We start from the raw sequence: 14,195 nt of genomic DNA, 5'->3' as shown, positions 1-14,195 counted from the left end.
CTTGCGCAGATCGCGCACTCATCGGAGATGCTAACGCGCGCATTGCCCTTTTGTGCCTTATAGAGAGAAGCGATGCAAGGGGAAGAAGGCCAAGGCGATGCGGTGAGTGGTGGTCTCCCACTGTGATATTTAGCCCTCAACCCAGGTATTGATGCTTCGCTCTGCTTCTTGTTTCCAGTCGCTCGAGAAGATCGCCAAGGACATTACGACGCCCAGCTCACCGCGTTCACGCAGGTCGGGCGACAGTAAGTAGTTGCAGCAGCAGCAGCATCGCGTCGAGCGCGGACGACGGCGAAGGTGAAGATGTTGCGGTCGGTAAACGAGGGACACGCAAGCTGGCATTGGTCCTGTGTAGCATTATTCATTCACGACGAGCATGCTCTTCCCTATCTGCCCCTCTCCGTCAAGGATGTGCCCTGGTTCGCACCTTTGGTGCTTCATTGAGGGTTGATACACATAGATGATTCCCGCTCGTGACTTACCAGCCAGCTCTCGAACAGGCCGGTACCAGCAGATACAGTCAAATGTTGCATCTAGACCTCGCACGAGCTCAAGTCGAGTTTGAGTAGACCACACTGGGGAGTGCATTTTCTTGGGCACTACGACAGTGCGCGACTTGAAGGCGTTGTTGCGTTGCCCCTTCAGTGTGGGACTTTGATGGCAGTGGTCACGCCCACGGCCCAGCAATCTGGATTGTTCAGACCCACTCTGACCTTGGGACGATCTCCTTTCCCCACGGATTGGATATTAATAGGGGATCAGTCGCCAGCTAGAATGCGACTCTACGCTGAAAGCAAGTCCTCCTGGAGAGAATATCGAGTGCCCGCGGCGAGCGCTTGACGTCGCGATGGCAGAGGCTGTAGCAGCTGAGCGCTTGTCATCCGTACCTAGCCCCTCTCCGAATGCTGCTGGCGCCTCGCACGCGGCATCACCCAATCCCTCTCCAAAGCTGAGGCCCTTGCTGCTTGCAAGCAAATCGAGCTCACCCGTGGCCACATCTCTGCCGCCACCTCCTCCTCAGTCCAAGCCCGATCTGCCTCGGAGCAGCTGTGCCACAACCGCCGCTTCGTTTGCCTCACCACAACGGGAACCACTTACAGAAGGAGGGGCGTTGCTCCTATCTCCAGCTCCATCGTATGAAAATCCATCCGAGCAGTGGGCCATACCGGCTGATTCTGAGGGTGCGCTTGTCCGAAAGACGTATGCATACTTTGACAAAGAGGGCATCTCGGGCGACGGCTTCGTGGAAGGGAACGAGTTCACCCGACAAAAGTGTCAGGTCTACCCGTGGGAGCGCCTGAGGAAGGCCTCTGCGCGACATTCAGCTCCGAGACCATCCCAGCTGGGAGCAGGCAGCGTCTGGCGGGAAGGAAAACTCGAGGTGGGCCTCACCCACCCTGATGATCGCCACCACTCGACTCAGAGCTCCGCACTCAGTGCGCCGGCAACCGGCGAAGAGGATCTCGCAGAGCTAGCAAGTGCCACGTCTGCTACTACCCTCGAGCCTGCTGCGGAAGGAACCGGGGGTGAGGAGGTGCCCGTCACGGCCAGCTCTGCGGAGGAAGTCTCGAGCGAGGGCTACGACGAACTCATCAATCGCATCGACAGGTGAGCGTACCACGTCGATGAGTGAGTGCTTGCAACCACTGATCACCTATACCCCTTCAGATATGGGTTCTTTTCTTCGAACCTGAGCACGCGCATCGCGCAAGGCCGAGTCGTGGTGCTGCACTCTGCTCCATTCAAGAAGCTGCCCAAAGTACGTTCAGCACGGCGTGTCACATCCTCTCCCTTGGCGACTTCCGGGCTGGACGCGTTTGCAGCTGATGAAGAGGTCAATGCTGCTCAGAAAGCAGCGGAAGTGGGCTTCTCCAAGCGCAATAGCGCGGAGAGTCAGCTGAGGAAGAAGGAACTGGGTCGCATCGCCAAGTGGGAGAAAATGCTGGTTCCTATCAAATCGGTTGATGAACCAGCGACGAGGTTCAAACTGTCGGCCAACACGAATGCACGCAAAGTCCGCAGGCGCGTCTTCAAGGGCATTCCTGATCGATGGCGAGCCGCCGTCTGGGAAGCGCTCATCCGACAGCAAGTCGAAACGCTCAAAGGCAAAGGGTGGCAGCAGTCTTCTCAAGCTACTTCCAAATTACATTCATTTGCGCAAGCCATGCACCTGCCTTCCAGCCACGATGTCCAGATCGACTTGGACGTGCCGAGGACGATCAATGGGCACATTCTCTTCCACACCCGCTACGGACTGGGCCAACGCAACCTATTCCGCGTGCTGCACACCTTCAGCCTGTTGTGCGACGCATGTGCGTACTGCCAAGGCATGGGCCCGATCGCCGCCACTTTCCTCTGCTACCTTCTCCCGGAGCAAGCATACACGTCCATGGTCGGCCTTCACGATGCGTACGGCCTGCACAAAGTCTTTAAGCCAGGGTTCCCCGGCCTGGTCGAGCTGTTTTACGTGCAAAGGCAGCTGATGCAGGCGTTCATGCCGGACGTGCTCGCCAAGCTCGATGGCCACATGATCACGACGAGCTCGTATGCCACCAAGTGGTACATTACGCTGTTCAACAGTGTCGTGCCTTTCGACACGCAGCTGCGCATATGGGACGCGTTCCTTCTCGAAGGCCCCAGCGTACTCGTCATTGTCGCGCTCGCCATTCTGTGGGCCTACCGGGTGCAGCTAAGCGATCCCTGCTGCTCATTTGAACATACCCTCGGATCTCTCTCCTCCTATTTTATACCCGAAAATGACGACGTGTTGATGGCATGGGTGGGCGAGGTGCTGCAGCAGAGCGCGGTCAAGGAAGCGATCCAGATCGCGCGCAGCGACTGGGCGAAGTTGGAGGCTGAAGGGAGAGCGGGAGACGTCACTCTATAGAGCACTTTCCATCTATGTATACCCGTTGCTGCGATGCTATATTATAACGTTCTCTCCGTCACGCTGCCATCACCGAGCGAGTGCGAATGAAAAAGCTTCCAGTGCGGCAAATGATTTCTTTCTTTTTGTTAGCTGTGAGGGCCGCAGCGCCCAGCGGCACTCACGGGCGAGTGGGTCACACTCCCCCACTTCGGGCTTGCAGCGGGTTGGCAGCATTGCATGCCGGAGGAAGTGCAGAAACCACACATTTTGTTAACCACTTTCAAGGCACCGAAGGTCCTTTTGTTACTTTTGTAGCCGATGTGTGTGACCAAGACCATCATCTGCCCGTGCGTGCGCGCTTTGAGTATGTGCTAGCGCGGGGAGGCATGGCTCCCCTCTCGCCGCCGTCCGCTGCCTCGACGGCAGCTGCCATACTCGGGGGATTGCACCATCATCACTACCTTCAGCAGCAGAGTGGGACGCATGGTGCAAGCAACGGCAGTGTGTCTTCTCAGGGTGCTTCAAATCCATCAGCATCTGCAGCAAATGGTAGCGGTACTGCCTCTACGGGTCCTCATCGGGATCGCGAAGGCAGGGCTGTGACGCCAGTCTCGTCCATAACTTGCGAGACTCCCTCTCGTTCCCGCTCTTCATCTTTCGGTTCACAGCACGCTGCAGGCGCGTTGCATTCGCTAGCAAGCGCACATAATCATCACCATCAACACCATCAGCATCAACATCAACATCACAATCTGCATGGGCCGTCACATTTGAACGAGCAGCAAGCATTCGAAGAGCCAACAACCCCAGCAGCAATGACAGAGAAGCGCATACCCTCTGGTCCAGGGTCTAATGTGTCGGAGGCTAGCTTTTCCGGACCCAGCAGCGTTACCGCACAAAGCAGCAAGCTACCTAGCACCCCATCTTCTGCATCTGGCAAGGCCTCGCCGGAAAAGCAATCAAAGGGGACTGCCAAGCATCCGGCATCAGGGCCAGTAGCGGGTCCATTCACCGCAGGAGTGGCGCAGAGATCAGCGGCCATGGAGATGTCGGAAAGCAACGCAGGAGACGTATATCTGTACTCTTCAAGTTCGCCTGCACCAGGTGACGGCAAACGGCCGCGGAAAAAGAAGACAAATCGAGCGTGCCATCACTGCCAGAAGGCGCATCTTACATGCGATGAGTGTGAGTACTCGTCAGTTCGCTTTCCTGCCCTCACACTGAGGAGGAGTTTTTGTGAGCAGCTCGACCATGTCAGCGTTGCATAAAGAAAGGCCTGGCGGACACTTGTCATGATGGTACGCGAAAGAAGGCCAAGTACCTGCTAGAAGACGACGAGCTGGACAAACAGGAGGCTCTACGACAGCGAAACGAACATTCTGCAGGGAGAAGCGGCAAAGGCGGAAAAAGCATCTCGAGTGCGTCTGGCGAAAAGAAAGAGCTGGAAACTTTAAGTGGAGCGAACGGGAAAAGTGTGCTTCAATTTCCTTCCACATCCTGGGAAACAGGCGCGGAGGGTGCAGTGCCAACAAACGACGGTGCGGATGTTTCAATTCGACATCCCCGCACGAGTACCGGTCTGGACCCATCAATACTTTCCTTTGACGATCCCACAAATGCAGCTGCGGCCATGATGGCCGGAAGACCGGCCCTGGATCTTGCAGCCTGTTCTACAGGATTCTCTTCCACCTTCAATGCAGGAATGCCTCCCAGTGCCATGAAAAAGGTCGAGGCATTTCCAAGCGTAGGGCCTTCCGCGATGGCTGCGACGCCAGGAGTCCTTTCCGGCCTATCGGAAGTCCCATTCGGCGCAGAGTCCAGCGCGCTCGAGTATATCATGCTGTCTTTCATGTTGAACGGCATCGACCCATCGCTGCTCTCCTCGGGCACCACCCCCCCACTTGAAACGAATGGCAACCCGACTGGGGATGGCAGCAGCAGCGCAGCCAACGGAGCCAGGACATCGAGTGCAGCGCCACATATGGGCATCGACTACGGCAGCCCGCACTTGACAGCTCCCATGGGCAGCTATCAAAACTTTTTACCAGCCGATGCAGCTGCTGTACCCACCGTGGTCGGAGCGCCAAATGTTTCTGCATCCTACAGCAGCGGCAACGGCAACGGCAGCGGCGCTGCGGCTCCAGATGCGGTAATTATGTCGCAGCCATTTGCGGCCGGCAGCGAGAGCACGGCCGCGAGGGTGGAGACAGGCGAGGCTGTCAAGCTGCATGCTGCGCAGAATCCTCTGGGGCCAGGAGGCGGCTACCAAGCGCTCGAGGTACCATCGCCTGATACTGGAAAAGCAAAGGAGACGCCGCCTGCGCATGCAAGTGGGAGCATCAAGCCGAACGAAGAGGACCGCGAGCAAGATTCATCCACGAACGACACTGCCGCAGAGAATGCTTCCGTCAACCCCAAGGCCAGCGCAGATACTGGTCAGCGGAAAGATGCTGAACAGCGACCACAGGTCACAGCTGTTGATCAGCATTGGAGGCAGAGGATTACAAAAATTTACAAAGACGATATCAAGCCTTTCCCTTACACCGAGGGCTACCACTTTCTTCTCAAATTTGCCACGGAAAAGTGAGTGGTACCGACTCTTGCGCGCCCATTCCAGAATGATCTTGACACTGACTAGGAGGCAATACTTCTTCAGCTTCCAAAAAGCAGAGGTGCTTCGAATTGTCCGAGCGCTGGCCATTTTTAGACCCTCGTTGATCGCCCTACAAATGCCCATGGCTGAGGACGACGAGACGTTCGTGGAACGAAGCATCCAACGAACCATACTTGTGAGTGCTGCTTTTCACCTGCCCTTTGCGTCTTCCCGCCAGTTTGATTGTTGTTGACAACGTTGCCCGGACAGGAATTTGAAAAGCTCATTTCTTTCTCTGGCACTCCGACTGTCGTCTGGCGTCGGACGTGCGAAATTTGCGTTGTGGGTGCAGAATTCTCTATGCTAACGCAGTGGAGCAGAGACGACTTGCTCGGAAAGTACATTTACCAGGTAAGCCGACTTCTTAAGTGAGCTCAGGATCCCAAATCTTGAGGACCTAAAGCTTACAACGTCGTAATGCAGTTCCTGGATTCGAATTCGACGCTGGAATATTGGGAAAAATTCGCGCTTCATGCGTTCGAGAATACGTCGCAGTCAGTCATGACCACCTGCAACGTCATTTCTGCCGAGGGCAAGCCCATCAAATGTGCAGCGTGCTTCTCGATCAAGCGCGATGTCTTTGACTTGCCATGCCTTATTGTTGGCAACTTTCTACCTTGCTTGGGTTGACGCTGTACTTGTCTGCATTTGTCTTGCTGCATGCAACCCGCGAAAATGCGGTGTGGACATTTTTGTCTTTGTATTATACAGATGCGTGTCACCGGGAGTAATGTACAAAAGGCCAATGGTGCACAAGACAGCGTCTGTTTCCCTACGAAAAAAGGAAGGTACGCGAAAATGACCCGGCAATATTATCTACATCTTATACAAGGTATCGATGAAACGAACAGCGACTTCGGACACGAGCGACGGCCCAACGGCGCTGCTGGAGCCGAGACCATAGAGGCTCGCCATCGTGCCCTGCTTGGCCGGCTTGGTTTTGGACTCGGCGACGGATTTTTTGAGGTCGGTGATAAAGTCCTCGACGACCGGCACGGTGAGGCGCGTGCATGCGATGTGAATGCCTGGCGGATCGGTCGCGAGCGCATTGAGGTGCCACCTATCATCAGCCGAGGAGACAAAGGGGCGCAGCGGAACAGCAGGTCAGTAGGGAAGTGGTAGTGATAAGGAGGAGGCGTGGACGTACCCTTTCTTGCTCATCGCATCGCCGACGTCGTAAATGTTGACGCTTCCAGCGCTGGCGAAGGCGACGATGCTGACAAGCGGCTTCCCAAGCACCTGCAGCTGCGGTATCTCGTCCCGAATGGCCTTTTCAATCTGGCGTGCTGCGCCGACGATCTGCTTGCAACTACCCGTGTACCCGTCTTCGCCCATTGTCATCATCGCGGCCCACGCCCCCGCGATTAGTGCGCCAGGGCGTGAGCCGGCGATCGTCGGCGAGGCGTACACGCCCCCCGGCCAGTCGGGCTGCACATAGTACTGGTACCTCCGCAAGTTGGCGGAGCGGTACATGATTACGGAAGAGCCTGGAAGGAGCAGTCATTCTTTAGCACATGTGCGGGTGGCCGGTCGAGCGTAAATAATGCAAGGCTTACCTTTCGGCGCAAACCCGTACTTGTGCGTGTCGCAGCTGATGCTGGTGACGCCGTCGATGCGGAAGTCAAATGGCTCGGAGGGCAGGCCGGCGCGCTCGAGGAAAGGAACGAGGAAGCTCCCGAGGCAGCAGTCGACGTGGCAGCCGATGTTGTGTCGCTTGGCGAGCACCGCGAGCGCAGGAATGTCGTCGATGATACCGTCGGGGAAATTGGGAGCGGAGCCGACGAGGAGGATCGTGTTGCGGGTGATGGCGCGCGCGACGCTGCTGATCTGAACTCTGCGCGAGATGCGGTTGACGGGCATGTGGATGATCTTGATGCCAAAGTACGCGCCTGCCTTGTCGAACGCCGCGTGCGCCGAGGTGGGAATGACGATCTCCGGCTCGGTGATGCCCTTGACGCTACGCCCCCAGTCGCGCATCGCCTTGCACGCCATCAGGATCGACTCAGTCCCGCCAGACGTGGTTGCGCCGACGCCTGTGTCGGACGGGGCGTTGTACATGCGCAGGCACATCGACACGATCTCCGCCTCCATCTTTCGCACGCCGGGAAAGACGTCTGGGTGCAGCGGGTTGCTCACCATGAACATCCGGATCGCGTCCGCTAGCAGGTCGCTCAGGTCCTGCCCGCCGTGGTAGACGGCGCCGCTGATCTTGCCGCCCTGCCAAACCGACTGGCCATCGACATCCTGCCAGCTGCTGTCGTCCGCGATGATCGCGGAAGCTATGCCTTCCTTGCTCCCGGTAGCACCAGATGAAGCGGAGATCTCGAGCTTCTGCAGTTTGCGCAACTCGGTACGCAGCCACTCGACGTCCTTGCCGTTCATGGGCAGCTGGCTGTTGATGCTAATGTGAGCGGGCCGTACGACCAGTTTGCGGTCAATGTCCACCTCGGCTTGCTTCAGCTCGCGCTCGACCTTGCGGCGCGCGGCGGGGATGCGCAGGACGAGCGTGAGGATGCGCTATGAGGCAGAAATAGCGAGAGAGAAGGGTGGGTGAGTTTGGGCCGTCTAACACAAGCGGTGGCGGCCGCTTCGAGGGCAAGGCTCACCCTAGAGAGAGCAGTGTACAGCTGGTATACGCTCTTCGTCACGCCAAAAACCTTGACGTGCCGTAGCAGTCGCGAGAGGTAGCGCCACACGACGAGGTAGAAGATGAATGTCTTGGCTGCACGGCAGGTTTGATGTCAGCATTCAGCATTCAGTGAGGAGCGCCAAGCTCGACGGCTTGTTCCACGGCACGCACCATTCTCGAAAGTGATGATTTGGGAGAGGACGAGTTTGATCATTCCGATTTCGAGTGCCTGGGCCTTTCCCTTGGGCGCTGTCGCAGCGGATGCGGCTACGCTCACCGCCTTCGACGTGGCTGCGTTGGCGGTCATATTTCTTTATCCTCTTCTGCTTCTCTGATGTCTTTGACGCCTATGGAAAGAGTAAACTTTTCCACGCGCTGCGATAAACGGAGAGGTTGAGTGCTACGAAGAACCGGTGCAACAGCAGGAGAGCGAGGAAGGAACGAGGCGACAGCGACGGGGATAGAGACGACACGGGAAGGGGCAATGGGGAGTGGGCGGTGCTTTTATATGCGCTCTCCCTGACGGCAGACCACTCTCCTGTCCAGTGTCGTTGCCACTTGCCACTCCTTGTCTTGCGTACCTCTCCCAGTGCGGCCCTCTATAAAGCGCAGGTGTTCTGACAAGAGGAGGATGAGCAGCTGGTACGTTCCCTTGGCTTTAGATGGGGATGGATGAGGTCCCGCCCGCCAGCCCGGCTGTAGTCAGGCAGGCGGGCGGGCAGGGGAGACTGCTGCAGTGCCCTCTCCCCCACGTGCCCTGGTTCGGCGACCGGCCATGGGCAATGGACGTGGCCGGTGGCCGATGACACTTGGGGCTCGTTGCCGTTGGAGAGACATCTATCTCGTCCAGGTCATCACCATCCAGGCAAACAGGGGATCGCTTCCAGCTCAGTTCATGCTTCATTAGTGTGCAGTACTGATTGCATAGCAGAGAGAAGCGCAGGGAAGTGCAGAGTGGACTCGGCGCTGCTCGGCCAGAGCGAGAGGCGCTTGTTTTGCGCACATACAGGTATGCATAGCTGGCAAAAGCACTCTGGGCCGCTCAGCTACCTGCATCTTCACGCGAGGAGGGGAGTGAGTGAGAGAAAGATAGCACAGCCAACCCAAGGGAATGAATCATAATGGCAGAGCATCAACAGCAGCTGCAACATCGGGCCGCCGGACCCAGGTCAACGACGCTTGACTTGCTCCCCGGTGTCCGCCTCGGTCCCTTTTCCCTCGGTGAGCCGGCTGCCTTTTCCCATTCCTCTCCTCTGGCTGTAGTTTCCTGTTGCATCTTGCACAGACGTCATCTTGGGTGCTTCCCTCCCCGTCTGACTGTGGCTAGCCATGATGAACTAACACGAGGATACATTGAAAATCTCCTGCGCAGGCGCGTCCTTCTGGCGCACGATCAACTATCTGCGCGCGAACCACGACACGTATCCCAGCATCAAGATCCTCTGGGATGCATCGTCATCACAGGGAGCACCGCAGTGTTCCGGCAGCAGCAGTTTCTCTCGGACTGGCCAAACTACTGGCGTGACGAGCAGCGCCGCCGTCGCGAAACCGATCGTCGTCTCTGCATCGGATCATCTCCACCTCGCCTTTGATGCCCGGTACCAGCGCTTGCAGACCATTACCCTCGATGACCTACCTCATTTTGGAGACCCCACCTTGAAGAATGATCATGAGGGTGCAAGTGTGCAAGCGCGAAAAGGCAAGCAGGGCAGGGAAGCGTGGCAGCGGCCGTTTAGCATCGTCTATCGCGGAAGGCACATTTACAGCTCAAGCAGCACCAGCACCGCCGCATCGCAAGCGGGCACGCCACTATTGACGCGCTCTGCCATCCATCAGATCTTTGGGCCCACTTATCCAGGTCAGGAGCGGGAGCGCGGTGACGGAACGGCCGACGAAGCGGTAGCAGCTTCCAGCGACTCGACAAACAAAAAGCGCGGCACCAGCGGCGGCTCGCTGCCGCGTGCGATCAGCGGTCACGCTACTCCATCGAAGTCGTTAGAACAGGCGGTTGGCACTGCAGCTGCTGGCGCAAAAGAGTTTGTCCTGTCGTACCCAGGCGTCGCATTTTCGTTCCCAATGCTTGCCGCCTCCGCCGCCGACGAGAACGGCGAGGGTAAGCTGACCGGTCCTAACCGCCATGTCGCCGCGTCAACGCTGTACATTTTCAGCGGCAAGGCGCCGCATGCTGCTCCTGTTGCTGCAGTAGCCGATGGCGGTGATGAACAGCCTGTGGCTCTCTCGTGGCCTATGCCACGCGACGACCGCATCGCCGCTACAGATGCGTCTCGCGCGCGCTCCTCGCGTGGTAGCAGCAGCTTTGATGCTGACGGCGGCGCTTTTGCATACATGCTCGACGAACAAGTATTTGTCGACTCCGCTACCGTGTTCCCCGGTGAGGGTGTGCGCTTGCAACTTTGCGCGGTTTCCGCTGCTGCCTCTTCCTCAAATGCAACGAGCAGGCCTGAGCGACGAAGAGGTACCGCTCCTTCTGCCTCGCTCTCCCCCTCTCCCTCTGGCCGTGGTAGCGACGTAGCAGGCAGGACAAAGCAGGATCACCAGGTAGTTACACTCGCCCTCGGCCGCACGACCGTCCAGGACGTGCTGTGCGAGCTCGGTAGTCCCGAGGCGCGCTGCTGGAAGGAGGACGAACGCATGGGCATCCACCAGCACCAGCAGCATCCAGTGCCCCACTCGTCGTGGAGGAGCACCTGGTCGCAGCGCAGCGCTAGCGGTGGGGTTGGTGCGTCCGGAAGAGCAGGAGGCGACACCATGTTGAATGGCCGTGCTCACGCTCATGGCGACGACGAAGATGATGGGGATGGCGACGACGATGACGATGGAGATGATGAAGCGAATGGCTTGGGCGAAGCCCAGCGTGGGCCGCAGCCCTTCTTCTTCAACTACTTCTCTCTTGGCTTCGATCTGCTATTCGAGTACTCAAACAGAAGTTTACCCGTCGCTTGTAGCAACCGAGATGCCAGAGACGGAGATGAGGATGGACAGCAGGAAGGACCTGTGCTGAGCAAGATAATATGCCACAGCAACACTCCCGGGCACGCGCTATTCGGGCGCTACCAGCGCTTGCCATGGCATCTTGCGCGGCCCGGTTCCCGCATGCCATCTAGTCATGCGGCAGATGGTGGAGACGCAGATGTGGACATGGAAACGAACGCGGGCCCGCAGCCGGACTTTCTGCGCCCGTACGAGGCGCTCGTCGCGTCTGGCGCCTTGCCCGTGCAACCGATTGTGTCGGCGCAGCATGAGCACCGCGAAACGATGCTACTTGACCGCTCGTCTGACGCGGTCGAGTTCAAAGAGTTGCTGCAGCTCGACGTCTCGAGCAGCCTGCACGGGCACCCCGGCGTTGTGCTCGAAGTTAGCGTCAGGGACGGCCTCGTTGCGTGCATCACGGTGCTTGCGGTCGCGTAGCGCCACACATAGAGGGACCTATCTTCGCACATTCGGTCGTCTTGCCGTCAATTGTATTTGTACGAGCGCATTGCATGCATATTGCATACTCATTTCAACGTGTGTCAGCGATGGCTGTTTGGCTCATCCGTCTCCTCGTCTTGGCGGGAAAGTCCGTCTTCTACGCGACAAGAGTGGTGTTGCCTTTTGAAATAATTATCTATTAGGCAAAGCGCAACTAGTGCACTGGCTACAGAAAGCACCTATATGTCGAGACCAAGGATGCGCCTGGCATTCTCGCTCATCACACCCTCACGCTCTGCCTCACCCCAGCCGGGCACAGCCGCGAGACTGGCCAGGTTTTCCGTTACGCTTCGCCACAATATCTGCTCGTCGCTCATTTCCGTGTGCTCCTCTTCGACCGGCGGGAAGAAGGGGTGGTCAGTGCCGAATACGAAGCGCCTGCTACCTTCCCGCGCCTCTTGCGCTGCCTTCTCGATGCTCCGCGGCGTGCCGCCTACGCCGGACCCACCGCGTCGGTAGCGCTCCGCGCGGCCGACGATGCTCGCGGCGGCATACAGCTCCTCGGGTCCGTACGCGACTGCATCGTAGAACAGCTTGCCGAGGTAGTAGCGCGCGTCGTGTTGCAGGCGCTGCCGGGCAGGCGACTGGGACGACTCATGCGTTATGCAAGACGCGAGCCGTGACGAGAGCAGCGGCAGCGCGCCGCCCGAGTGTGCCAGGAGGATGCGCAGATTTGGATACCGGTCCAAAATGCCGGCCAGGATCAGTCGGGCTGTCGCCTGGAAGAGCAAATTAGGAGCGCTGAGAACGTGAGCAAATCGGTCTCGAAGCGCCAGAAGGTAAGAGCGAGGGAGCCATACACACCGCAGCAGTCTCATACGGGAAGCCAAGCGCAAGCGGCAGGATGTGTCCGTTGGCGTCTTTCCGCATGCCACCGAATAAGCCGTCTGGCGAGTCAATTGCATTTTTCCCCGAGCCTCCGATTCCATAGTGAGGGTGCAAGAATAGCGTCAACCCACTCGCTTCGACACGTGACCAGAATGGCTCGAGTTGCGGGTCGTCCAGGCCTGCACCCAGGCCGCGTGTGCCGAGGATCGCGCCGCAGAGAACTCTGCCCTTGGTGTGCTCAGTAGAGAAGGAGGAGGAGGAGTAGGAGTAGGAAGCGATCTGATCGACGACTTGCAAAAGCGCTTCCACGGGTACGCCTTGCGCAAAGGGGAGGATGCCGAATGCACGCAGGCGCTGATTCTGCGGCAGTGCGGGCGTAAATTTGGGCTTTGCAACCCCTGGCGAGATGGTAATTCCCACCGAGTCCGAGGATGAGCTCGGCGCCTGCGACTGTGGCGACTCAGGGGTAGTAGATGGCGAGTCTCCGAGACAGAAGCTGACCAGATCCTCGTTGGCCTCCTTGGCGACTTTGATGATATCCCGCACGCCCTCTTCCCATGCCTGATCCGTGTAACCGCGGACGGTATCAGCAGCAGAGTTGGAAGAAGAAACAGCGTGGAGATGATCGTCCATCATCCAGTCCAGCCACGGATTTGCCACACTGACAACGCTCGCGTCGATCCGGTGTCGATCCATGAACGCGAGTTTGCTCGCGCGCGACCAGTACTGCGGGCCTACGGGTCTTCCGCCACCGGCGGGCTCTTCGGGGAGGATGGCGAGCATTTCGGAGGGAACTGCTGGTGCTGCCGCATTGGCGCTGTAATCAGATGATGTCTGCAACGGCGTGTAGATGCGCGGGTTCGTGGTGCGCGCGCGAAGAAGGGACACAAGGCGCGGTGTGTAGATGTGCGTATGTATGCTTTGCCGTGGAACGGCCAGAGAGAAACATGGGACGAAAATGATCAATACCAGAGGAGCTGTTTGCTCAGATGTAGTCACGCTCCGGTCCCGGTGGGAGCTGGGAGGCACAGGGGCGAGGGTTCGGACTCACTCGATGAGCATGGTCGCACGTTTAGGCGGCATACTTGCCGAGCGCCGACGCGGACAGGAGGCAGCTGACGGCCCACTTTGCGATGTCCTCGGAGGCTATCCCAGTCGTTACTTGTTTCTCTCTGTGGCGGTGTGTCCTACCTTTTACATCGCAACGCGGGGTCCTCGCGCGCGGCTCGAGTGTAGCAACGATGGGTGATGGGAAGGACCGAATACGTACAATGGGGGAGGAGAGTTGGGTGATCACCAAGCCTGTGCGTAGCGGAGATAAGATATGGGTTCTCAGCCGATAGCGCATTGCAGTGTGCGTGTGTGTGCGGAGCTTTTCCTTTTGGCCCATTGTTCGCAAAGGCCCACCAGTGTTGGAGCTTGGATTTCACCCGGCGCGCTGTGTGGGTATCTGAGTTTTGACTTGCAGCCACGCTACATGCAGCCGCAATTAACCCTGGCGAGATCTGCCCGACAGTGATCCTAGAGGCGGCTGGAGGCACGGGGGAATATCCAGGTTTTTTACAGCAAATAATTGCGCCGTGGCAAGTGGTCACGCTTTGGGACCTGTGAGTTTCACTTTCACACCACGTGCCTGTCTGCGTATGTCCACGGTCAGTGCTGCTGGGTGGGTGGACGAGAGTAGTGTCATCAGCCTCTGGTGAGCGGTGCGTTGGTGTGACCCG

General features: G+C 58.1%; 6 protein-coding genes across 6 annotated transcripts; 4 read left to right on the top strand and 2 right to left on the bottom strand.

The window, feature by feature from the left end:
• K437DRAFT_80317 (uncharacterized protein) lies at positions 1-656 on the top strand. The gene is made up of 2 exons (XM_013388882.1): positions 1-102; positions 179-656. Exons 1-2 carry the CDS (start codon positions 98-100, stop codon positions 462-464), a joined length of 291 nt encoding a protein of 96 aa, XP_013244336.1. The 5' UTR covers positions 1-97; the 3' UTR covers positions 465-656.
• An 87-nt stretch (positions 657-743) lies between these two features.
• K437DRAFT_245337 (RabGAP/TBC) lies at positions 744-2,943 on the top strand. Its single transcript, XM_013388881.1, has 2 exons — positions 744-1,608; positions 1,669-2,943. Exons 1-2 carry the CDS (start codon positions 848-850, stop codon positions 2,885-2,887), a joined length of 1,980 nt encoding a protein of 659 aa, XP_013244335.1. The 5' UTR covers positions 744-847; the 3' UTR covers positions 2,888-2,943.
• A 228-nt stretch (positions 2,944-3,171) lies between these two features.
• Positions 3,172-6,276, top strand: K437DRAFT_255383 (uncharacterized protein). The gene is made up of 5 exons (XM_013388880.1): positions 3,172-4,054; positions 4,114-5,452; positions 5,526-5,658; positions 5,733-5,873; positions 5,946-6,276. The coding sequence occupies exons 1-5, from the start codon at positions 3,256-3,258 to the stop codon at positions 6,150-6,152; spliced, it is 2,619 nt and encodes an 872-aa protein (XP_013244334.1). The 5' UTR covers positions 3,172-3,255; the 3' UTR covers positions 6,153-6,276.
• K437DRAFT_293778 (sphinganine-1-phosphate aldolase) lies at positions 6,189-8,771 on the bottom strand. The gene is made up of 5 exons (XM_013388879.1): positions 8,323-8,771; positions 8,129-8,244; positions 7,079-8,039; positions 6,670-7,009; positions 6,189-6,582 (listed from the first exon to the last, which is right to left on the bottom strand). The coding sequence occupies exons 1-5, from the start codon at positions 8,456-8,458 to the stop codon at positions 6,339-6,341; spliced, it is 1,797 nt and encodes a 598-aa protein (XP_013244333.1). The 5' UTR covers positions 8,459-8,771; the 3' UTR covers positions 6,189-6,338.
• Positions 8,772-9,021: 250 nt separating this feature from the next.
• Positions 9,022-11,667, top strand: K437DRAFT_273319 (uncharacterized protein). Its single transcript, XM_013388878.1, has 2 exons — positions 9,022-9,372; positions 9,524-11,667. Exons 1-2 carry the CDS (start codon positions 9,273-9,275, stop codon positions 11,578-11,580), a joined length of 2,157 nt encoding a protein of 718 aa, XP_013244332.1. The 5' UTR covers positions 9,022-9,272; the 3' UTR covers positions 11,581-11,667.
• A 135-nt stretch (positions 11,668-11,802) lies between these two features.
• On the bottom strand, positions 11,803-13,775 carry K437DRAFT_255379 (amidohydrolase 2). Its single transcript, XM_013388877.1, has 3 exons — positions 13,523-13,775; positions 12,448-13,390; positions 11,803-12,362 (listed from the first exon to the last, which is right to left on the bottom strand). The coding sequence occupies exons 1-3, from the start codon at positions 13,552-13,554 to the stop codon at positions 11,823-11,825; spliced, it is 1,515 nt and encodes a 504-aa protein (XP_013244331.1). The 5' UTR covers positions 13,555-13,775; the 3' UTR covers positions 11,803-11,822.
• Positions 13,776-14,195: the final 420 nt, after the last annotated feature.

Source organism: Tilletiaria anomala (assembly GCF_000711695.1).
Source record: "Tilletiaria anomala UBC 951 chromosome Unknown K437scaffold_22, whole genome shotgun sequence".
In the NCBI taxonomy this organism is placed as follows: Eukaryota; Fungi; Basidiomycota; class Exobasidiomycetes; order Georgefischeriales; family Tilletiariaceae; genus Tilletiaria; species Tilletiaria anomala.
This window is presented reverse-complemented; position numbering and strand designations above follow the sequence as displayed.